Here is a 26,230-nt window from a genome sequence, read left to right on the forward strand (position 1 = left end):
CAAAGAATTGCAATCGTGACCACAGGAATAATGACAAACATCACTTAAATGATTCTAGAAGATGTTTTAAATTCAGGTAAAGCCCAAAACACTAATCCCTGCAGTGATATTTGCTCATACCTGTATATACGTCATACCCTGAGCACACAAACAGGACATACAACTCAGCAGAACTTTACCAAATAAGCTGCTTATGTTAAAGGTTTAAATGTTGGCATTTGTGGAACTATAGCTAAAATTGCCCATGATTCTTGCAAAGACACGTTAGGTTAAAGTGACGGTTCTTACAATATGACATGAAACTATAATTGAACTTCCAGAGACCACTGCAGTTTAAAACAATGAGCTTTATTGCAAATACCGATGAGCTCCCACACTGGGTAACATTTACACAAATAAAGCCAGGAGAAAGAAATTCCTTTAATAATTATAAAAAAGAGATGATGCTTTTTTCAAAATTGGTAATCTGCAAAAGAAATGGAATTTTCAGGATTTGTATGTTGCAAATCATTTGATTAATGCCATTAACAGTGGAGAAAAGCAGACTTTCTCCCATACCAAAAGGGAAAACACTGGAACATCTCAGCAGGTCTGCAGCATCTGTAAGGAGAGAAAAGAGCTGACGTTTCGAGTCCAGATGATCCTTTGTCAAAGCTTTCGAGTCCAGATGATCCTTTGTCAAAGCTTTGTCTGACTGCCTGCAGAGGTAAACAATGTGGTGGAGATGACCTGCTCTGACAAAGCTTTGACAAAGGGTCATCTGGACTCGAAAGCTTTGACAAAGGGTCATCTGGACTCGAAACGTCAGCTCTTTTCTCTCCTTACAGATGCTGCCAGACCTGCTGAGATTTTCCAGCATTTTCTCTTTTGGTTTCGGATTCCAGCATCTGCAGTAATTTGCTTTTATCCAGGCTTTCTCCCATTCTCATTAAAAGTGGTGCAACACCGCCAAGGCTGTTGCATTGTGCTGGAATCTTATAGGCAGGGAGTTAAGCACACTTTAACATGGGAGTTCAGGTAAACAGTGCGATGATTGTATCCTTATTGTTGCGAAGTGTGTTTCACATGCGCGAGGCGCTTCAAAATAACAAGGAAATAAAACTAAACAAAAACCTTACTCTTTGTCGAATACTTTCTTTCCATTAATTATCTTCCCTATATTTTTAACTGCATAGCTAAGTGATGGTGGGTGCAATCAAACCAAAAAACAGGAAAAGAGTCTCTTGTCAGTGTTTGGAAAGTTAAGGGTTGGGGTCTCAGCCAGTCCCAGTTCATAAGAGGTGACACACCAAACACAATTCAAAGCCGGATTGCCAAACACCTTTTCTCTCGGGTTACTCACCACCACATTGTTTACCTCTGCAGGCACTCAGACAGCCCCAGCTCTTATTCCTCTGCAGGGCACTCAACCAGTCAACTCTGTTTAAGGCCCCTCTTTTTATACCTGCCCCCCCTTTCCTCTTTCAGTGTGATTCCTTCTGTGTAGTTCTGCCTGAGAGGAAACGTGTAGAGAGGTGCCACCTCTTCTCAGCTCAGCCCAATGCTGTGCTGCAGAGGATTTTCAGACTCTGGATGTTATGCTTTCAAGTTTTGAAACTATGTTTAATTGCGGCATTCTATTTTTAAAATTTCACTAATTAGTTTTCCATTTTATTCTTTTCTCATCCTTTGGCAATCTGTCCCACTTCCTGTTTATTATTTGTTGCTATTCATTTTACTATCCTTCCTATTAAATTGCTGACTGTTTCATTTCTCAGGTTTTATCCTATTGTATATTTTTCTTTTGACTGTTCACTAACATTTTTTTAAAGATGCTCATTATATCACATTTTTCCTCATACCGCTATTTTCACTGTTCCTCACAACTTGATTTTTTTCATACAAAGATACCGGGAAGAAGCATGCTACAGAACAGAAATGGGAATGAGGAGCATATCAGCCATGATTGAATGGTGGAGCAGACTCGATGGGCTGAATGGCCTAATTCTGCTCCTATATCCTATGAACTTATGAAGTCAGCAATGAATGTGGAAGCATATAGAGAGAGATTAAAAGTCAGAGAAAATATGGAAGAAACAAAGTCAAAGAAAACCAACTGGGAAGGAAGTGGAACAGTTGGAATACAACAGCAGCTTACAGCACAGAAAGAAGCCATTCAGCCCTTAGAGTCCATGTTAGTTTTGGGCTAGAACAATCCAAAATTAATCTCACTACCTTGTCCATTCTCCATAGCCCTTTATCTTCCTCCACTTCAAGTCTTTATCTACTTTTCACTTAGAAGATTCAGTAATGTCTGCCTCTACTAATTCTTTCAGCAAAGTATTCCCTGCTCCAACAATTCTCCACATAAATACATTTCTCCACATCTCTCTCCTGTGTCAGTGACAATTTTAAATTGGTCCTTTGTTTCATTGATTCTCTCGGAGGTCAGGATTAGAAAATTGAAAAGGCTACGGCTTGTTTTAATAATTGGAACTTTAGTGTTCTCAATTATATATTTTTCTGTGCAACTAGGCCTGTCTACTGTAGAAATTAACTTTTCACTTCTGTACCATCAATCAGAGGCCCCATAATGCCACTGTTAGATAGGTGAGAGACTGGGAGCTGCAGGTATCCATGAACACAAATTACTAAAGTTCAGTGCATAAGTATAAGGTAATGGAATATTGATTCTTACCTCAGTGAGGCAGGGACAGAAAGCTGAGGATGTGAAGTTGTACAGAGCTAAAGGATGTTTTTTAGAAAGCACAAAATTAAATTCAGTGGATATCCAATGAGATTTGGGGGTTCAGGTGCATAGCTCCTTAAAATGCCATGAACAGGTGCAGAAAATAGTCAAGAAGGCCAACGGAGTGCTGGCCTTCATATTTAAAAGGCTGGAGTTTAGGGCTGCAGATGCACAAAACCCTAGTTAGACCCCACTGAGGGTACTGTGAGCAGGAATGGGCACCATACTTTAGGAAGGATGTTTGAGTCCTGGAGGTTTTCAAGAATGATACCTGGACTTCAGGGGTTAAGTTTCGAGGAGAGATTAGACAAATTAGGCCTTTATTCTCTCGAATTCAGAAGGACAAATACATGAATAGGTTGGGAATAGAGGGATATGGTCCCCGGAAGGTTTTAGTTCAGTTGGGCAGCATGTTGGTGCAGGCTTGGAGGACTAAAGGGCCTGTTCCTGTGCTTTAAATTTCTTTGTTGTTTGTTAAGGGGTGATCTCATAAAAGTCTACAAAATATTTACAGGGAGGGACAGGGTGGAGATGGATAAACTGTTTCCATTAGTTGAAGGCTCTAGGACCAGGGGCTGTAATCTAAAAATTAGGCCCAAGCCATTCAGGAGAGATGTTAGAAAACACTTCTACACTTCTACAGAGTGGACATGGAGAGGATGTTTCCACTAGTAGGAAAAACTAGAACCAGAGGACACAACCTCAGGCTAAAGGGACGATCCTTTAAAGCGGAGATGCGGAGGAATTTCTTCAGCCAGAGAGTGGTGAATGTGTGGAACTCTTTGCCACAGAAGGCTGTGGAGGTCAGGTCATTGAGTGTCTTTAAGATAGAGAGAGACAGGTTCTTGATTAGTAAGGGGATCAGGGGTTATGGGGAAAAGGCAGGAGAATGGGGATGAGAAAAATATCGCCATGATGGGCCGAGAGACCTAATTCTGCTCCTATGTCTTATGGTCTTACACAGAGAGCGATGGAGGCTTGGAACTCATTTCCTCAAACGGCGGTGGCTGCTGGTTCAATTGTTAGGTTTAAGTCTGAGAGACAATTTTTTATTGAGCAGGGGTATCAAGGGATATGGGTCTAGGGCACGTACATGGAGCTAGGCCACAGATCAGCCATGATCTTATTGAATGGCGGAGCGGGCTCAAGGGGCTGATGCAAACTGCTGCAATTCAACAATGATCTTGACTAAGATCATTAACACTGTGCAGACTATGAAATGAATGTGGAGCCAGAGCAGTTCTGGCCTTTATCAAGAGAATTGGGAGACTAGATAATTTGTTTGATTCAACAATAAAAAATTATTATATACTTTAGTCAGAAAAACTACCTTTTTTGCACTGGAAATACTTTGAAGGCTTTTAATACAGCTGGATTTTCTTGCATCACACTGAATCAAATGCAGCTACCAAAAGTTAATTTACGTCGCTGGTTGAAGAAAAGATTGGTGTGTTTGAGTAATTCATTAAGAAGGTTGTGTGCACCCAAGGCATTTCTAAAGATGACATTCAGAACAATGGAGTCATTTACACAGTTTTAGGATTTACAGGAAATACCATTGTTTCAGAGAGAATTTACATTGTTTTATTCTCTCCACTCTTTACGAGATTAAATGCATAGGCCAACAACTTTGACACACTTGCACTATCACTTTCAGTTTATAACTTATGCCCATCAATTTTGAGAAGAGCAAGTGATATTAATAACACTATTCCACAATGTCGTGGCTCGAAGCAAGTTCCCAACAGGAACAAGGCTTTGGGGATATGGCAGCAGTGATTTCAGCTGTGCTCTGTTTAAAAATGCCCGCCTGCGGGGAGTGCAGCAGCAGTGTTGAGATGACCCTGAGGGAGGCCTTCCCCACAGGATGGGCAAAGTCTTGCGGCTGGTGGTTGAGTTATTTAGCAGAAGCCAGGGAATAAGTCACCAGTACCTCACAATGATGTGAATGGGAGGGCAAAGGTTTCTCAAGGTAGAAAAATACACACAAAAAAATCAAAAACAAGGGGGTTAAAAAGAAACATTTTTTCCTTTTGGGTAGTCCACTTGTTTCATAAATTAAAATAAATTAAAAATATGATTAAGCTGAAATCACCTGCATTATTTCTAAGAATACAATTACATTGACCAATGGTAGAATCATTAACCAAACTGAAACAAAAGCAACATGTCAGACACAAACTCACACAAAACACACACTAACACTCAGTCGCACAAACACATACAATCAATCACACCTGCATCCGTACACAAAAACACTCATATGGCTGGACTTTATGTCTGCAAAGTGGGCGAGATGCACGAACACCCTCGCCCCCTGATGTGAATGTAAAATAGGACATGATGATATCAGGGGTGCAAATACAATGTCATCATACCAGTCTCCCAAATTAAGGAAGCTGAGCAGGCGTGGAAATTGTAGCCGCCATTAATAAATGACAAGTTATTAATCTTGTTAACGACCCAACTGTCTGCAATTCTTTGTTGCTTGCTGTATTTTTCACACATTGGACGTGAAAAGGTTTTGCATTGTATCATGGCAGCTATGATTCGGCGGCACAAGGGTGGGCGCAAAGGCCTGTTACGAGGACCATGGCTGAAAGTAGCAGCAGATTCTGCTGGGGAAAGTCGCAGCATCTGTGCGCTTTTTGAAACTCATTTTGTAACTTTTCTGAACGTTTAATAAAAAAGTAAAGACTGATTGTGTGAGCAGGGGCTTTTAAACCGATACCTATGGCCAACTTATTGTAATGTGGAGATGCCGGCATTGGACTGGGGTAAGCACAGTAAAAAGTCTCACAACACCAAGTGAAAGTCCAACAGGTTTATTTGGTAGCACAAGCTTTCGGAGTGTTACTCCTTCATCAGGTGAGTCACCCGATGAAGAGGCAACACTCCGAAAGCTTGTGCTACCAAATAAACCTGTTGGGACTTTAACCAACTTACTGTACGCAGCAGTGCCACATGGCATCTTAGCTTACAGTCTTGATTGGGCTTTGCACCTCTGATTGGCCTTTCTTTTCCAGTGCTTGATTGGGGATGAGCTGAGACAGCGGGGCAGGAGCACGCAGGACCCCTCAGTTTCCAATCCACCTCCCTGGCCCCACAAAGAAATAAAATCCAGCTCATACATACACATATAGTCACACTCGCACACATACACACTCACACAAATGTACAGACACAAACACACTTGCACAAATGAACGCACACTCAGACATACATTCAGTAGCATTGACTTACTGAGACACACGTACACAATGGCCATAAATTTATGAAACGCAAAGTAGTAAATATATTCTGCATTTTAAAAGCAAGCAAGTTGCTAGGCTGCAGTATGATTTAATCAACTATTTACATCAGTAGTGCCCCAGAAACCTGCAGCATCTGTGAAGTATGCTTTCATTTCCATTCAACTTTGTTCTCTGTTCTTTTCTTTTTCACCGTGTGCTGAATGGAAAGCTGTTAAATCTCAAGTTCAAACTGGAAGGAACTGACTTTCCATTGGTTTATGTCGGGGCTGAGCATGGTACGCTCTGTGAAGTTTACGTGGCCTTTCGCATCAACGAGGATGACTGTGTTTGTCCTGACAATAAAATAAATCAAACCTCTCAATGGACTTAAAAGAACTTTGAAGTTAAAAGAGAGAAAAAAAAAGCACAAAACAGAAAAGGAACAAAGTCACTAAGAAAAGCAACATAAAAAGAGATGAAGTTTCATCCAGTGATCACCAAAGTGCTGACTGTCTCTCTGCGAGTCCAAAATGTACAAAGGTATGCAGATTAAATGAATGATATCAAGTGTTAACCCTTGGAGGACTATGAGGTATTTCAGTTACAGAAATAAAACCACAACAACTTCCTGTTCACCAAACCCTGCGGTCATAGAAATACTTGATGGTTTCCTCTTTGTTGGTTATTCATCTTGAACCAATCACAGCGTATTGGGGCTGTATATTTTTACAGCACTGGTAAATTTTGGGAAATGTGATTCCGAATGGTTTGGTTGAGATTGGTAATGTATGAATTGGTAATGTATGTCCAGCCCTCACAAAGGCCTCAATTTTCATCCTTGAGCCAGGAAAATTCCCAGCTTGGCACACCCACCTCGGGAGGAAGTGTCAGGAACGGTGGGATTTTCAATGCCAGGGAGGGTGCGGGCTGGAATTGGGCCAGTCTACCTGTGGCAAAGTTTGAAAGTGGTCACAGGGGCTGCCAGGTGCAGAGGTAGCCTGTTTAAAAGGTCCACCTCAATGCAGCGGGACTTCATCCCAGTTCAAATAATAACACAAAGACTCTCCAAGCCTTGACACCCCTCAACTCTCCCCATGCCCAATCCATGGCCCCTCATGTCTCCTATGCTAAATTCTGCCCTCCCACCCATTCCCCAATGATCCCTCGTGTACCTGATGACAAGTTTTGCCATTCTATCCACCCCCGATGGTCCCTCATACCACCGTTGCCAAGCTTTGTCCTTCCACCCACACCCTCTGAACCCCTCATGCCACCTATCTCAAGCTCTGCCCTTCCATCTAACCCATGGCCCCTCATTTCCCTGGCAAGATAAGGCAATTTGATGCCAATTGACCCATGATATAAGACTACCTTTGCTTGGCTGTGAACGCAGACAACCATTAAGCTTGTTGAAACACCTGGGCTCTGTACTGGGACCTCTGCTATTTGTGATATATATAAATGATTTGGAAGAAGGTTTAACTGGTGTTATCAGCAAGTTTGCGGATGACACGAAGGTGGCTGAACTTGCGGATAGCGATGAGCATTGTCGGGCAATACAGCAAGATATAGATAGGCTGGAAAATTGGGCGGAGAGGTGGCAGATAAATGTGAAGTGATGCATTTTGGAAGAAATAATGTAGGGAGGAGTTATACAATAAATGGCAGAGCCATCAAGAGTATAGAAACACAGAGGGACCTAGGTGTGCAAGTCCATAAATCCCTGAAGGTGGCAACACAGGTGGAGAAGGTGATGAAGAAGGCATATGGTATGCTTGCCTTTATAGGACGGGGTATAGAGTATAAAAGCTGGAGTCTGATGATGCAGCTGTATAGAACGCTGGTTAGGCCACATTTGGAGTACTGCGTCCAGTTCTGGTCGCCACACTACCAGAAGGACGTGGAGGCGTTAGAGAAAGTGCAGAGAAGGTTTACCAAGATGTTGCCTGGTATGGAGGGTCTTAGCTATGAGGAGAGATTGGGTAAACTGGGGTTGTTCTCCCTGGAAAGACAGAGAATGAGGGGAGATCTAATAGAGGTGTACAAGATTATGAAGGGAATAGATAGGGTGAACGGTGGGAAGCTTTTTCCCAGATCAGAAGTGACGATCACGAGGGGTCACGGGCTCAAGGTGAGAGGGGCGAAGTATAACTCAGATATTAGAGGGATGTTTTTTTTACACAGAGGGTGGTGGGGGCCTGGAATGCACTGCCAAGTAGGGTGGTGGAGGCAGATACGCTGACATCATTTAAGACTTATCTGGATAGTCACATGTGCAGCCTGGGAATGGAGGGATACAAACGATTGGTCTAGTTGGAGCGGCACAGGCTTAGAGGGCTGAAGGGCCTGTTTCCTGTGCTGTACTGTTCTTTGTTCTTGAGAAAATATTGCTTGATTGACAGTTCAAACTCTCTGATTTCTGCTGACAATTTCACAATGTTTATTTACAAAAGGTTAAGTGGTTCCAAAGGTTTTGGTTTTATGTTTAAAGGGTTTGGATGTTTTGACAGTTTTATTGGCTTGGAGTGAGATGATTTTTTTTCAACAAAGTAAAACGTTAAGAACTAATTAATTTTTAAAGCTATTTTTACACAACTACTGTCCTTAGCATTCAAAGTTCTATACAGTTTATAGTGGATCAATTGGCATGGAAGTTCCATAGCTCCTCATGGAGGATATGAGGCGGACATAACTTCTCTGAGGAGCCGTGAAACACAACTTTCAAAAAAAATAGTCCAATGAGAGAAAGGGAGAAAGAAATATAGGCCAGAATTTCACACCTCTCCCACTGGCAGATTTACAGGCGGGTGAGTGGGGGGAGCATGAAATTGAAGGAACAGGGTTCCCTCAGGTTCCTGCCTGCCCCAACCACGCAGTGACTTCACGCTGGGGTGGGCAAAGCTCAGACATAAGCCCACCTTTGTCATAGTTGAGGCACTTAAGTGGCCAATTATTGGTGACTTAAGGGTCCTTTCCTGCCCAGCCTCAATTTCCTGATGGGAGGATTTACCTGGTGTGGGGGGCAAGCCCAAAAAGGGACAGGCCTAGATCTTAGGTAAGAGTGGGGAAGTCTGCAACTGGAGACCCCTTCTGACTGCGGGCACACCTCCCTTAAGCTCCAAAGGCACCTCGTTTGTTCCCCTGGCCTTTCTTCAAACACCTCAATCACCCACTTTGCGATCTCTCGGCCTTCTCTACCCTCCTGCACTGGGACCCCTTAGCCTACTTTGTCCTCCTGCTTAAAGATGTAGATTTGAGCATGTTGGTGCATTTCCTCTTCAGTTCACTGTAGTTCTTGTCACTGCAGAGACTGGAGAGCTAGTTTCCTAAGGCAGGACACCCTCAGTTGAACATGAAATAGCTACGGGGCACTTGGAGTCAGCGAGGATGTGTTCCCCACCAACTCTTTGAATGGCTTGGAGATTCCACCACCTGAAAAATTCAGGCCACGGAGACAGATAGTAAGAGTTTCTATAGATAACTAAATGGAAACAAGTGAACAAAGGTTCTTTAGAAAGTGAGTTTGGGGATTTAATAATGGAAAATAAGAAGATGGCAAATGAATTGAACTGGTATTTTACATCGGTTTTCCCTTTTGAGGATACAAGTAATGTTCCAAAAATAGCTGTGAATCAGGAAATGGAAGGAAGGGAGGAACATGTCTGCGTGGGTTTCCTCCGGCTGCTCCGGCTTTCTCCCATCTTCCAAACATTTGTAGGTTTGGTGGATTGGCCATGCTAAGTTGCCCCTTAGTGTCCCAAGATAAGTAAAGTTTATTTATTAGTCACAATAATGAAGTTACTGTGAAATTCCCCTAGTTGCCACACTCCGGCACCTGTTCGGGTCAGTCCACCTAACCGCACGTCTTTCAGACTGTGGGAGGAAACTGGAGCACCAAGAGGAAACCCACGCAGACACAGGGAAAACGTGCACACTCCACACAGACAGTGACCCAAGCCGGGAATCGAACCCGGGTCCCTGGCGCTGTTAGGCAGCAGTGCTAACCACTGTGCCACCATGCGGCCCTGCCACTGTGCCACCGTGCGGCCTTAGATGTGTAGGTTAGGGGGATTAGCAGGGTAAATATGTGGGGTTATGGGGAGTGGGCCTGGGTAAGATGCTCTGTCAAAGAGTCGGAGCAGACAGGATGGACCAAGTGGCCTCTTTCTGTACTGCAGGGATTCTTTGATTCTATTCAATGAGCATGCACAAGTTAGAATCACCAGAAAAGTGATAGAGTAAATTGTCGGAGGTGTGGGCTGGCAAGTCCCTGAGTCCTGATGGACTTCATCCTAGGATTATAAAATGAAGGGCCGAGTGGCCTACTCCTGCTCCGAATTCATATATTTGTTTGACTTCATTAAAATTTTGGAGGAGCAGGAGATACCTATCTCTGCAATGGAGCTTGACAGGTGTTGAGTACCAGACGTGGGCATTTGACAGGAGCCAGCCTGCGCCCTTCAAAGGCACTCCTGAAAATCAGACAGTCTGGGGCAGGGGTCGGAAATCCTGGAATTGGAACACTCTGCCATTTTCAAAGGGTTCCAGGTCATTTTGACTCAGTGAAAATCCAGGCCATGATATCAAACGATACACACAATAAAAACACGTTGGTTTTACTTGAAGTTTAGCAATCGGGAAACCTTGAGGGACAGCCTTGCCAAAACATTGAATGTATTCAATGTGCTGGGACCAGAGTCCTAGCGAATCGTATCACTAGGGCTGTAGATAGGGCTTTAAACTAATTTATGGGGGGGGAGGGTGCAGAGGTAAGAGGAATTACAAAATCAATGGTAGAGGAGAGGGAGCGAGTGCAAGTGAATGAGGGCATTCAAGTAGTTAAAGGAGTAGAGGGCGAGGGAGAGGTTGATAGCGTTTCATCAAATCGGGTCCAGATAAAAGCTGGAATAAAGACACTTTGCCTGAATGCACTAAGTGAGTCGATGGTGCAAATCAGCACAAATGGGTATGATCTAGTGGTCATTACAGAAACGTGGCTGCAGGGAGACCAGGACTAGGAGATGAATATCCTGGGGTATCAGGCATTTAGGAAGAATAGACAGGAAGGAAAAGGTGGTGGGGTAGCTCTGTTAATAAAAGATAATATCAGGGTAATAGTGAGGGATGACATAGGCTCTAAGGAACAAAACGTGGAATCGTTATGGGTAGAGATAAGGAATAGTAGGGGGAAAAAGACACTAGTAGGCGTGGTCTATAGGCCCCCAAATAATAATGTTGAGGTTGGGAGGACTATAAACAAGCAAATAATGGATGCGTGCAAAAACGGAACGGCAATAATCATGGGGGACTTCAACCTGCACATTGATTGGCTGACTCAAGTTGGAAGAGGTGGGATGGAGGAAGAGTTCTTAGAATGCTGTCAGGATAGTTACCTTGAACAGTATGTCACAGAACCGACAAGGGAACGAGTTATCTTAGATCTGGTAATGTGTAACGAGGTAGGTAGAATTAAGGATGTTCTTGTGAAGGACCCTCTTGGGTCAAGTGATCACAATATGGTCGAATTTCTGATACAAACGGAAGAGGAGAAAGTAGGGTCCCATACCACTGTCCTCTGTTTGAGCAGAGGGAAGTACGATAGGATGAGGGCTGAATTGGCTAAGGTGGACTGGGAGAGCAGACTGGTAGGTAGGACAGCTGAGGAACAGTGGAGGATTTTTAAGGAGATCCTTTTCAGTACTCAGCAACAATATATTCCGGTGATAAAGAAGGGCTGTAAGAAAAGGGATAACCAGCCGTGGATAACGAAGGAAATTAAGGAGAGTATTAAATTAAAGACCGACGCGTACAGAGAGGCCAAAAATAGTGGAGAATCGGAAGATTGGAAAAACTTTAAGAAACAACAAAGAACGACTAAGAAAGCGATAAAGAAAGGAAAGATAGGTTATGAAGCTAGGCTAGCTCTAAATATAAAAAATGATAGTAAAAGCTTTTACAAATATATAAAAAGGAATAGAGTGGCAAGAGTGAATGTTGGACCCTTGGAGGACGAGAGGGGGGATTTAATTGTGGGAAATGAGGAAATGGCTGAAACTTTAAATAAGTTTTTTGTGTCGGTCTTCACGGTGGAAGACACAAATAGTTTACCGAATATTAACGATAAAGGGTTGGTAGGAGCAGAGGTACTCAATACAATTAATGTTACCAGGGAGGCAGTGCTTGGTAGACTAACGGGACTGAAGGTGGACAAGTCCCCAGGCCCGGATGGAATGCATCCCAGGGTACTTAAAGAAATGTCAGAGGTAATAGCGGATGCGTTAGTGGTCATTTATCAAAATTCGTTGGATTCTGGGGTAGTGCCGGCGGATTGGAAAACGGCTAATGTTACGCCGCTGTTTAAAAAAGGAAATAGACAAAAGGCGGGTAACTACAGGCCGGTGAGCTTAACGTCTGTAGTTGGGAAAATGCTGGAATCCATCATTAAAGAAGAAATAGCAGGCCATCTGGATAAGAATGGTTCAATTAAGCAGATGCAGCATGGATTCATGAGGGGAAAGTCGTGCTTGACGAACTTGTTGGATTTTTATGAAGATGTGACTAGTGCGGTTGATGGAGGGGAACCGGTGGATGCGGTGTTTTTGGATTTCCAAAAGTCGTTTGATAAGGTGCCTCACAAAAGGTTGCTGAAGAAGATTGGGTCACACGGAGTTGGGGTTAGGGTGTAAGCGTGGATTGGGGATTGGCTATCCGACAGGAAGCAGAGAGTCGGAATAAATGGGTGCTTTTCTGGTTGGCAGATGGTAAATAGTGGCATGCTGCAGGGATCGGTACTGGGGCCTCAACTATTTTCCATTTATATAGACGATCTGGAGGAGGGGACTGAGTGTAGGGTAACAAAGTTTGCAGACGACACAAAGATAAGTGGAAAAGTGAATCGTGTGGAGGGCGTAGAAGGTCTGCAGAGAGATTTGGACAGATTAAGTGAGTGGGCAAGGATCTGGCAGATGGAGTATAACGTTAACAAATGCGAGGTTATTCACTTTGGAAGAAATAATAGCAAATTGGATGATTATCTAAATGGAAAGAAACTACAACATGCTGCTGTGCAGAGGGACCTGGGGGGCCCTTGTGCATGAGACGCAAAAACCCAGTCTGCAGGTGCAACAGGTGATCAAGAAGGCAAATGGGATGTTGGCCTATATCGCAAGGGGGATAGAATATAAAAGCAGAGATGTCTTGCTGCATCTGTACAGGGCATTGGTGAGGCCGCAGCTGGAATACTGTGTGCAGTATTGGTCCCCTTATTTGCGGAAGGATATATTGGCCTTGGAGGGAGTGCAGAGAGGGTTCACCAGGTTGATACCAGAGATGAGGGGTGTTGATTATGAGGACAGACTGAGCAGATTGGGTTTATACTCGTTGGAATTTAGAAGGCTGAGGTGAGATCTTATAGAGACCTATAAGATAATGAAGGGGCTGGATAGGGTAGAGGTGGAGAGATTCTTTCCACTTAGAAAGGAAGCTAGAACTAGAGGGCACAGCCTCAAAATAAAGGGGGGTCAGTTTAGGACAGAGTTGAGGAGGAACTTCTTCTCTCAGAGGGTGGTGAATCTCTGGAATTCTCTGCCCACTGAAGTGGTGGAGGCTACCTCGTTGAATATGTTTAAATCACGGATAGATGGATTCCTGATCGGTAAGGGAATTAGGGGTTATTGGGATCAGGCGGGTAAGTGGAACTGATCCACTTCAGATCAGCCATGGTCTTATTGAATGGCGGGGCAGGCTCGAGGGGCTAGATGGCCTACTCCTGCTCCTATTTCTTATGTTCTTATGTTCTTATTCAAGAGGCGGCTGGATATAGCACTTGTGGTGAATGGGATCAAAGATTGTGGGGAGAAAGCAGGATTACGCTATTGTTTTGGATGATCAGCCATGATTGTAATAAATGGCGGAGCAGGCTCGAAGGGCCAAATGGCCTCCTCCTGCTCCTATCTTCTATATTTCTAAGTTTCTATGACATGTTTCATCAGGTCCTGCTGAAATTAAGAGCAAGATGAGTACCAATTTTGGAACCGGCTTCCTGGTTCAGCCAACCAGATTGAGGGGCTCAGTTCCCAGCCAGCAGTGCAGATCCTGCTTGGCTGAAAGCTACAATCATTCTAATGAGGAGACAGCACCAGGTTCGTGCATGTAGCTTCTTAGACACGCGACTTCATTAAAACATTAACATTAGGGAGCCACTCCCCGAACCCGTTTACTGAGATAGATAGGGTTGGTTCCCTACCCCACTATCTTGTCTCTATCAAAACCCAAAGTGGGCAGGTTGACAGGGTTTGGATTTGGGAAATGCTTTACATTTTATCTTCTCATCCAACTCAAACCAACCCATTTTGGGGCTTAGAATTACTCCCAATGTTGCTTTCTGTTAGTGTCTAAGTTGCAGACAATACAAGAAAAACAAGGCAATATTTCACACGGAAATTGTAATCTAATAGGCAAATTGAGGGCACCAGCTAATTAGAGTGTTCAACCTGCTTTTCAAGTCTATCTAAGAATTCTCTTGTACGATATGGACGGTTTAGTCCATTATTACCTAGCTCTGATACCACTGGTGAAATAGAACAATGCTGACTCCAACTCAAGAGGAAGAACTCACCGGGTGCCATAAAAGGAAGTGCGAACAAACAAGGCTGATATCTCCTTCAGGAATGGACGAATGAAATCCTGACCCTGCTCTTCTATATCAGTGGCTGGCATTTGGCTGGTAATAAAATGATAAAAATCAACTGTCAAACAGTTCTTCTGCCATAAATCAAATAAGTTTTCTTTCCATTAACTTTACCACAATAAGGACTCCATCTGATGTGCAATAAATTCCAATAACATTCACCTATAGACCTAGGCAAGAATTCCTGGTGCATGAGTGACACAACACTACCCACTTAGAGCCTGAATTTAAATTGCAACCTTGACTAACAGCCAACCTAAAGTTGCTCATCAGATGGCATCTGTGACACTAGAGTTAACACTGGATAGCGTAAAGGGATTGGCGTAGTAAAAGTGGGCAAACCTTAAAAATGTAAAACAATGTTGCTTGAGAATGTCAGATCAGTGGAGTTCACCCACAAACATTTAACAAACTTGTAAACGTGTTGGTTTAATACAAGTATTAAGCTCTTTATTTTAAACAGACTGACAGCATGTAAACAGTGCATACAGAAAGGCAGAATATGTTCATTTGTATGACAACTTCAAGTGAGCATCTACTGTGTAGTTTTTATTTTGGAGACTGCCATAACATTGCATTGAATTTGTGACTTTAATTTGTGCAAGAAACTACGAAGGGTCATGAATGAAGCCCAGTCCATCACTCAAAAACCAGCTTCCCATCCATTGACAATGTCTACACTTCCCACTGCCTCGGAAAAGCAGCCAGCATAATCAAGTACCCCAAGCACCTTGGACATACTCTCTTCCACCTTCTTCCGTTGGGAAAAAGGTACAAAAGTCTGAGGTCACGTACCAACCAACTCAAGAACAGCTTCTTTCTTGCTGCCATCAAACTTTTGAATGGACCCACCTCGCATTAGGTTGATCTTTCTCTCCACCCTACACCCTGTAGAGACCATCACAGCTAAGTCTAATTCTGGTCACACCCATTGTCCATGTTTCAGACAGGTGTAGTTGAAAAATGAGGAAACAAGGACTGGTGTTTTTCCCTATAGTCCATGGGTGTTAAGGTTAGCTTTGCTGCTGTTTTGCTGTCTTAGCCAAGATCAATTAAACCGATGGTTGAACCAGGGTCTTTTACTGTGATGGCTTTGTACTAATAATGGCAGTGCCGTATCGACCAAACCATTTGAGAAGCTCCTATTTAACTTTTTGATTTCTACATATTTAAAGCAGTTTTGGGATAAATATTGTAAATAGTACTTACACTTCCTCATTATTCAGCACATTGATGAGTTCTTGCACCAAGTTCTCTGGAGAAAGTTCATTGCTTCGATTAATTACATCTGTGAAAAGTTTTTTTCCCAAAACAAGTTTTTTCCATGGAGTCTCAAGAAGACTGTTAGAAAGCCCATAAATACCTAGGGATGTAAAAAATACATAGTAATTACAAGAAAGACTCCATTAATCTGACTGAGTGCAGAAGTGTTTACCTCTAGAGTTCCATTGCTGGCTCAAATACGATGCAAAATTTCCAGTCTTTCCATGCTTGCCACTCTTTTGAAGGTCCAGGAACCATTTATGAATGGGCTAGTGGCAGTGCCAATGGCAACTCCGTGGTGCAACATCACTTTTGTGCAAACGCAGCAGCCCGAACACCCAGAAACATAGGTTACCAACACAGCAAACTGAGTCAGCACTGGCGATCTCGGAGGCTTCATTTTCAATTTTGGTTTGGGAACCTGAGAACAAGTCATTTCCGGATCCCAGTCCCAAGACCTAACGGCATTGCCTACATGACGCTATCTTTAAACGTTAATGCCCTAATCAGATTAGAGGTGAGCTTGATGCCCAATTAGCAGTGATGAGTTCTGCGAGGAAGTGGAAGGTGCCTGTTGGAGGGGGAGGATCAAAGGTAGATGGCAGCCAAGACAAGATCTGGCACTGCCTGGCACAAGGTAGAAGGCAGATAATTGAAGGGTTAGAAGTCTCAGCCCTCAGGGAATTGGTGAAGTGCCCAGCCAAATGTTACTGCACCCAATCTGACAGCATAAACCCCGGAGGCAAACTTTTCTGGTTTAAGAAAATCTCTGCAGCTCCTCACATTGAACCTGCCAGCTGTGTAATTAATATGCACAGGATATTTAGGGTTTGCCGATTTCTGATTTGAAATTTGTCACCTGGCCTGCTCGGCCCATTAACAAACTCCACAAAAGAGCTTAATGGGTATTTAATTTAACAACAAGAAGTCTCAGAACACCAGTGAGCGCTGCTCCACTCATCTGATGAAGGAGCAGTGCTCCGAAAGCTTGTGATTCCAAATAAACCTGTTGGACTTTAACCTGGTGTTGTGAGACTTCTTACTGGGTATTTAATTGGAGACAAGTGGATTCTCCACGCTGCCTTTGAAAATTGTATTGCCTTCTGGAGGCATTGCAATCTATTAACACCTTCCAAGAACATAATTTTCAATGTGCTCTCGCACTGGGCTCAATCCCTTCCGCAACTGATAATTTAGCACTTTGAATTCACAATCACAGTCTCTAGATGTTATGGGAAAGAGTCTTCAAAAAATGCCCTGTAAATACAAATCTACAAATGCTGAAAGACACCAACACAGAAATACTCAAGAAGTACACAAGCAGGAAAATAATTCACCTCTTCTCCTGAAAGTTAAAACTTCATGAGCAACTGCAGACCTCTGGTTCCTTGTCCACGTACTAATCCTTCAAATTCACGTGTTAAACGTAGATTGCAAGTACCAACAGACTATTGAGTTTGAGGAACATCATAGACAAGTCCCTTTTTAATTCTCAAACATTCACATGAACATACATTCCAATGGGAAAGGATTAGGGAATCCTGAAAAGCTTTCAGGAGGTTGGTTGACGATTTACCTTCTCCAGTTAAAAGATGATAAGACTAACTATAGTGATACTGGCCGGAATTCTCCGACCTTGCCCACGGCTGAGATTCTCCAGTCCCACTGTGCCAAATTCTCCGTTCTCCCTGGCAGCGGTAGTGGGGCATGCAAGAGACCAGAGAATTGCAGCCACTACCATTACTCCAGAAGTATCAACAAACTCGGGAGGAGGTCTTTGCGGCACAGTGACCATTACCTCTGGGCCAGAAGTTCCAGATTCAAGTCCCACATCAGGACCTGATGGCCATGGAAGGCATGTTCATAACATAGCTAAACAGGTTGATTACCAGCCTGGAAATCCTTTCAATACACCTGATAGCAGTTGGTAAGAGCAGGATAGTTTCCTGATCAGCCATATGGCAGAAAGCAATGGAAAACTACAGCAGTACTTTGTCAAGCATTATCACAGACCAATCCAATGGAAGTCCATGGTCGCTACTGCCCTCTTGGGGCATGGTACATGAAGAAAGAGGAGGATCAGTGAACTCAGCACAGGCTATAGATCGGAAGCTGGGACATTTCTGGAACATATGTCTTTATCATTCAGTGCTGAACTGTTTGAAGAGTAACTTTGTGGTCTGGATCATGGATCAGTAATGGCTGGCAAACATATTAGAAGGTGGCTTTCAGTTTTAACTTGTTAAGAAAACATGCTGCCATTTTGCTATCTTACACATCGAACTGAAGTGGTGTTTGTCAGAATGGCAGCCACCTTCTAAGTACTGCTAAATTTAATTTTAAATCATAATTGGACAAAGAATTCCAATGTTGTCTATCTAATTTTGTAAGGTTGGATTATTCAGATTCCAGAGAGAATAAATGTAATTTCTACAAGAATCACAAGAGCCATCCCCACATTCTGCACCTGACTTCTCGCACCTTTTAAGGAACTTACTAATAAATTTATAAACTCAAACCTGGCTCCAGTGTTTTGGGCTCCTGGCCACTTTTACTTCCATAGTAGCACATCGTATCTCCTTTGGTTTTGCTGTAAGAAAAAAATATTGATCTAATCTTGCTTTGCACAGGATTTATTATAACAGTACACATGGCACAATTCATTACACTGCATCACCTCTTCACATGTTTTGAATGGCAGCATGATTCTTAGAACATCTTGGAACAGCTACTGCTTTGATGATCATCATACACTCAATTAGACCAGTGAAGTGATAGGTGGAACAGTACTTGAGTCACCCAGGCCCCTGCTCTTGTTTTACGGAGGATTTTCTTCAAGAGCACTCAAATCCTTCTGAATGGAAATGGATTTCTTCCTCCAAGTTAATTTTCACTGCAAATGATCTTCTCCAGAATGGCACAAGCTTATTTTTCTCTTCAGGGGCTGATTAAGCATCACGATGAGTCCTCGAAGAATCATATTTAGCGTTACATTTAAATCATTGAGTACATCACCTGTGCTGATGTTCACCAACTGACCAAAATCAAGATTTTATCATATAAAAAGCGTGACTGGAGCTGAGAAATACACTTCAGAAACTTGCTCTGTGGACTTCTCAGTGTCTAGTCTAAAGCTTGCAACCATAATGTGACAGTTAACAGGTAAAACTGGGTGGTCAATGTTGCCAAAGTAATTTACAACAAGAGAGAGACACCGAGAAACATGATAACTGGAAGTAAGTGTTGTGAACAGAACATTCTGTGCAGGATTTAAAAAAGAACATTTTTGAGTTTTTCATTTTTATAAACAAAAGAACACACCCATAAAACTGTACAGTACAGCACAATCATTTCACTATAGGAAACCAGCACATTCGGCTTGACTAACCTGCCGTTTTCACATAAAAGAAAATGAGTAACAGGGTGGGGAGAGAAAGGACAAATGCTATAGAGAAATAGAACAGAGGCACACATCTTCACGTGCGCTATGTTAGAGACAGAGCTGCATGCTCTGTGGAAAGCTGTAGGAGTAAATCTGATATTATGGAACTTGTGTATTTCAGATAGGGGCCCCACATTTTTTGGAATTAGTCTGACTTAGATTAAAGTATATAAGTTAGGAATTCCATTGGGATACATTCCATCATAATTTTGTGCCAATTATGTACAGAAGGCAATTTAGCAATAATCCCAGAGCATAAAATATTTTTCCATGCTGCAAATGTTAGAATATTATACAACCCTTTTTTCATTGACATCATTTATCTGGAAGCTCAAGAATCATAAACACAGGATCCCTCTCCAAGGTTATATTAAATATTTTTCCAGCTATTTAAATATGCAAAACCAATAGCTTTTAATTTTGACACAAGGCCAGACACAGTGAATATAGTCCCCTATTACCAATTTTCATTTTTGGCACAGTGGGGATATGTCGGAGTCCATCTTGTGTTTTAAGCTTGGTGTGATATGCAGACTGTGTTGAATCTTTAGTTGAGTCTCCTTCATTCTGTTACAGACTGAGATTTTAATTTCATTCTCCTAGATAAGTTCATCAAAATTCCATCTGAGGCCTTTTTCCCAAGTCCGCAGAATCTGTTGTATATTCATATTGGATCTAGAGCATTATGTGTCGTAATACTTACTAATTATTCGCTTTGGTTCCGTGGACAGTAAGACTTTTCCCACTGGGGAAATACTGGCATCAAGATGCAGGGATGTTTTATTAAGAATAAAGTCTCTAAGTTGTAAGTATCTCAAAAAAGAATGTCTTGGGGACATCATATTGTTGACACAGTTGCTCATAAGATAACAAGGAGGCCCCTCAAACAGGTTTCCCCAGTCCTGTGAGTCCCCTATCCCTCCAAATGTCAAGACCATGGCCCATGAGACCTGGAGGAAAATCTAGGTTACCCAGTAAAGGAGAGAGAGCAGAAGTTGACATAGATCTTCACGGACCATTTTCCACTTTCTCAGAGTATTGGTGATTATTGGTACAGTCTTACAATCTCTGAGAAACAGCAGAGTTTGTAAAGAGTATTCAGACTGACCAGTGTCAACACTGAGCCAAAGAGAAGTGGGGTCCCCTCTTATCCATTCTCCTATAAATCGAAGAGGCTAGCTTGTACAACTTTATAATCGGCACACCAAGGCTCCCTTTTGAACTTGGAAGTTGTAATTTGGCCAATTTTAGGTGAGGTCTCTTTTTGTTCCATATGAAGGTGCTAAATATCCCATTAATTTCCTTCAGGACCTTAGCAGAAAGTAAAACTGATAGCATCTGTAGATGGTTCAGCAACCTAGGTGTAATACATTCATTTTAAATCAGTGGTGTCCTGCCCAGCCATGGTGTGGGTAAAACGAAGCGGCAATGTAGATCCTACTTTCGAGATGCAACTAAGGGGTAAAATTTACCTTATACAACTGAAGGAATGAGGGGGAATAGAAATATCTAGTTCGGCAAACTCTGAAGGGGACTATCTGAAGGGAAAGGGGGCAAGGGGAGGAGGTCTACCCCTAAGCCTTCCCAATGGCATGGCCTCAGATTTAGCAAAATTTATTTTTTAACCTGGGTAAGGATCCATAATGTCAATAATCGCAGGAACAAAGATTTCCGGCTCAGAAAAAATGTAACACATCATCAATGTATAACATAATCTCATGCTGCTTCCCACCACTAACCAAGCCTAACACCGAAGGGTTATGTCTAATTGCCTCGACTAAAGGCTCAACAGCAATTTCAAACAATAACAGGGATAGCGGGAAACCCTGCCTGCACCCCCGCTGAAGACTAAAATTGTTAGATCGATAATTGTGAGAACTGCTGCAGGTGGGTTTTTGTAAAGAACTTATATCCACTTAACACACTCCCTCCCCAGCCCAAATTTCTGCAGAGTACAAAAAAAATAGTTCCATTCCAACTGAACAAATGCTTTCTCTGAATCCAATGAAATCACGAAGCTGTCTGTTGCTTGTTTTTGAGAAACCTGAATGATGTTTAATAATCTCCGGACATTGTTACATGAATTACAGCCTCTTATAAACCATAAGACCAAAAACCCAGTCTGATCACCTTGGATAATCAAGGGAATATTTTTTTCCAGATGCAATGCAACTATTTTAGATAGTAATTTCAAATCTACATTTAAAAGGGAGACTGGTCTATAGGATGCACATTCCTCTGGACTCTTGCGTGTCTTCTCTAAGTGACTGAAGCAACTGTCCTGCTTCAAATGAATGATTACGCATACTAATCAGAAGCTCTAATAGCATGTCTTTGAATTCCTTATAAAGTTCACTTTCAAAGCCATCAGGTCCCTAAGCCTGAGTTTTGGGATCAGACTGATGATCCCTCAATGCACTTCCCCCTTAGAAACGAGAGCATTTAAGGTCGACCTTTGGTTTTCAGAAATATATGGGAGTTGAAACGAAAAGAAAAATCATTTCATATGCATTAATGCATCTCCAGACTGATCTGTTTGATATAAAGTGACATAAAAGCTTTGAGATGCCTTATTAATTAATACCCTTGGTCCTAAGCATCCTATTGCCCTTTGAGTCTAGTGCAGAAGAAATAGTCCAAGAGTCCACTTTCTTCTTTGTAAGGAGAGTAAAATATCTACTAGGTTCATTTCCAAACTCGGATAATTTTTGTTTTGTAAATTTTATATTTCTTCCAGCATGTTGAGTCAACAGGGAGTCCAGTGCCGTTAAGGTTGCATTAACTACTTTCAGCACTAAATGGTTAGGATTCTTACCATACTCCCTTTCTGTTTCAGCCACTTTTACTTCTAGCTGGTGCTGTTGCTCCAGCATTTTATGCTTTCTGTTGGCCAGATACGAAATTACCAGCCCTCTCACAAAAGCCTTGCAAGTCTCCCACAGAATTGAGGGGCTGACTTCAGAAAGAGAATTGGTTGAATTAAAAAGGTCAAATTCGGATTTGAAGTATGAAGTCAAGTTTTGATCTTGAAGCAGAGATGTGTTAAAGTCTCCACAATCTACATTGTAAATGTATCCCCTTGAGTGAAAATTCCAGTAAGACAGGGGCATGGTCAGAGATCGTAATATGACCTATAGAACAGGGAACCACTGAATACAACATTGATTTTGGCATGAAAAAAAAATCAATTTTAGTATCACATTGGCGTGGAGCAGAGAAGTGAAGTCTTTGTCCTTAGGGTGTAACGTTCTTCAAACATCAAAGTATCCCAATTCCTTGCATACAGACACTAATGCCATCGCCTGTCAAGTGGGTGGATTCCTGGTTATGGGAAGCTTGTCCATCAATGGATTTAGATGGCAGCTGAATGCCCCTCCCATGGAAGAAGTTGTTAATGTAATTCAACAAATCCATAAAGACTTCACTAACAAAATCAGGAGAATAATTTGGAGGGCCGTACACATTCATTACCAAATACCTTCCTCATGCAGCATTCCTTTAATGATCCCCTTTAGCCTTCTATATAGCACATTTTTATTAATCAAAATTGCAACCCCTCAGCTACTAGTCGAAAACGAGGCAGAAATCACTTGTCTGACCCAATTCCACTTCAATTTCAAATGTTACTTGTCACTTAGAAGAGTTTCCTGCATCGAAGAAATGTCAACTTTCTCTTTTTTGAGAAAAGACATCGGGGGATGGTGGAGGGGAGGGGGGGTGATTTTCTGGCCTCCCTTGCGGCGTGTTTCTCATGGTGGGAGACAGTGCGTCGTTCACAGGCGGCTGTTAATGGGATTTCCCATTGACTGCATCCCATGCCGCTGGGAAACCATGGCAGGGGTGCTCCGTTGGCGGGACCAGAAGATCCCACTGGCAGTAACAGCTGGAAAATTCCAGCCAGAATCTTTTTTTTCTTTTAATAGAATTTCCCTTTTGACTGCACTCCATGCCGCCGGGAAACCAAGCAGAGTTTCAATGTAGCTACTGCCTGTTGAAGAGAAAATGGAATATTGGCATGAAGAAGTTGGCTTATTTCCTGACACTGGATTTTCACCTCCTGCTCGTGTGTGCACCAAAACATGTCTCCCGCATCCCCAGCCTTGCAAAAAGCACCAGTGACATATTATATAGTCGTTTTCTAGTAAATTAGTCTTGCCTGTATCCTTACAGAACTACCAGTTATCAACTAACGATTCTTTAAACCCAAAATAAAAACACAAAATAACTATTCCAAGCCACAAAGCAGACAATCTTAAACCATTAGCACTCAGAGGTTTTCCTAATTGAATGTGAGGCTTTGATGGACTATGCAAGCATACCTTTCATAACCATACCAAACTCTTCAAAAAAAAAGAAGAAACAAAACGTAATACAAAGAAGAAGAGATGAGGTGTCCTCTCTGCAATCTAACCTTGTCTATTGAGATCACGTGCCCATCTTCCAACAGAGGACCCATTCATATTTATCATGATACTGATTGAAGGAGACCATAAGATGTACACATCTATTAAGAGTGAATATACAGAAAAGGAAGAAGTATATTTCTCATACAGTGCTAGTGTCATACAACCTGCAAAGTACATTTCACAACTAGAAAGGGCACGCTGAAGAATATTATTCATTAATGACATGTATGAGTCCCTGCCATTCTTAACTACAATACTTGCTGCAGTGCCCAGTTACTGGACCATCCCTGTCAGAATGATAAATACCATTCCAGAACAAATGAAAATATAATGAAAAGGGGCAAAGTCCAAACTTTACAGTCAACCACAGTCTATTACTAATGATGTTCCGTTGAGTGATCTGAATTGTTGTTTTCCATAGAATTCATGAAAGCCATGGCTTTAGGCATGGTATCAAATGTTTTTGTTGAGTTGTTGAATGTCAACTTCAGTTTGGCAGGATACAGCAGAGCACATTGTGCTCCAATGGCCTTTAGTCGTCTTCTAACTTCATCAAAATCCTCGCATTGCTGAAAAATCTTAAGAGAAAGAGACCTTTGCTCCATCATAGAGCAAAGCCCCATTATATCTAGCTGCTTCCATCACTTTTTGGCAATCTTTGAAGTTATGAAAATGCATAACTATGGGCTGGAATTGTTGGTTGTCCCTCGGCCTCAAAGCAAGTAAACAGTGTACCCTTTCTAATTTAGTGTGCTTGACTTTCATTTTTATGTTGAGAAAGTGTAGCCAGCTCTCCAAGCAATTATCTGGGAGTTTACCCTCAGCTTCTTCTGGCAAACTGATAACTTGAACATTTTTCTTCTGGCCTCGCTTCTCCTGATCGTCTAGGTGTTCCAACATTTGAACAGTTGTAAACGGGACTCTACTGAGAAAGTTGCATTTTCGACAGCAAACATTCTCTCCTCAGCTTTGTCAAGCCTTTTACCAGCTGCAGTTCTAGAGCATGAGCACTGATATTTTGTGCTAATAGACCGGAGTTTCTCACCAATGACCTTGACAACATTAGCAATTATCAGTAATGCCTTCAAAAGTGCCGAGTCAAAAGCTGGCTCATTCACCAAGTCACCATGTTGACAAATTTAGTTATGCAGATGCTGCACTTGGTAGTGGCCATTGGGTTGCATTTAAGCTCCATATGCTTCATATGAAGCAATTTTTAAAAGCGGTAATCTCGGCCTTTTGGCTAAGATGCAAATGAGATCAAGCCTGGGGAGGCGGAGACGTCTGCCTACTCCAATCAGCGTGGCTCATGTAGATCAGGCCCAAGACAGGGTAGAGGATTGCATGCCCTGTCTTGTCAGCCTGGATTGGAAATGTCTCAACTTGTTGAGACTCTGAATTGGACTTGATTTGATTGAATTGGAAAAGTATAAAAAAAAGAGTTAACTCCACCCCAGTTGTCTCAGGCTGCTCTTTCTTGTTGGTTTTCTTAATATTTCTTAGCATTTTGTCAGCAAAGTTTGATCAAAAATATTCCAGGGACAAAATGTGGAGTTTCCACTCCTAAATTAGCCGAGTACAAGCTTTATGAACACATTAAATGAAAGGATTTCTGGCTGCATAGTGCCAGGGCTCACAGGAAACACAGCTATTCCTACGCTTGCATCACGTGACTCCCCCCTCCCTCCGCCACGACCCCCGGTGCAGGAATTCTACTATTTAGATACTCCTATTGCTTTGAATGTACATCTCAAGCTGTAGATTCAAACAGATCAAGGTATTGTGATTGAGGATTTAGCCACCAATGGTTGTCAGACATTTCTAAACTGCCAAGCTCAAGAAGTATAAACAGGACTGATGCACTATCAATTAGGCAAAAGACTACTTTTGTGTGCCAATACAACTGTAGGCTTTTATTCATAACAGAATCAGGAGCACATCCCAACAGGTAACCGACCCGAACTGAACAAGGGGGAGGAGACAGCCACCTTTATACTAGGTGACAAGGGGAGGAGCCGAGCCGGCAGGGGATGTGTCCAGGCATAACAAACACGCAACGGTGGTCCAGGTAGGACAAAGGCACAACTGAAGTCCACCACAAGGACAAATCGGTAAATTACAATGAAAGTGTAAATAGAATTTGGTTTCTTGGGATTTATAGTTATATTTGCCAAATGGGCTTTATGCATCCTGACCTCTGTCTAGTCTTTTATAATCCCAAGATTGATGGGGAATTTTCAAAGTATTCTAATTTGCAAGTGTCATTATAGGGGAAGGGTTGGCATTGTGGTATTGTCTGGACTAGTAATCCAGATAGTCAGGGTAATGCTTGGGAGATCCAGGGATTGAATCCCACCATGGCAGCTAATGAAATTTTAAAAAAATCTGGAATTAAAACCATTGTCGTAAAAACTCATCTGGTGCACGAATGTCCTTTTGGAAAGGAAATCTGCCAGCCCACTGTTAGGG

General features: G+C 42.3%; 1 protein-coding gene across 7 annotated transcripts in view; it reads right to left on the minus strand.

Moving 5' to 3' along the window:
* Positions 1–327: 327 nt before the first annotated feature.
* Positions 328–26,230, minus strand: part of tango2 (transport and golgi organization 2 homolog (Drosophila)) — a 163,903-nt gene continuing 138,000 nt past the window's right edge. For all 7 annotated transcript variants that reach the window (XM_078227229.1, XM_078227233.1, XM_078227231.1 and 4 more), the window contains 4 exons: positions 18,433–18,503; positions 15,860–16,013; positions 14,579–14,683; positions 328–6,314 (listed from right to left, as the gene is read on the minus strand). In XM_078227229.1, coding sequence (XP_078083355.1) covers positions 6,194–6,314; positions 14,579–14,683; positions 15,860–16,013; positions 18,433–18,503 — 451 coding nt within the window. In that variant the 3' untranslated portion in view covers positions 328–6,193. The remainder of the gene's footprint in view (positions 6,315–14,578; positions 14,684–15,859; positions 16,014–18,432; positions 18,504–26,230) is intronic.

Source organism: Mustelus asterias, chromosome 13, assembly GCF_964213995.1.
Source record: "Mustelus asterias chromosome 13, sMusAst1.hap1.1, whole genome shotgun sequence".
NCBI classification, from domain to species: Eukaryota; Metazoa; Chordata; class Chondrichthyes; order Carcharhiniformes; family Triakidae; genus Mustelus; species Mustelus asterias.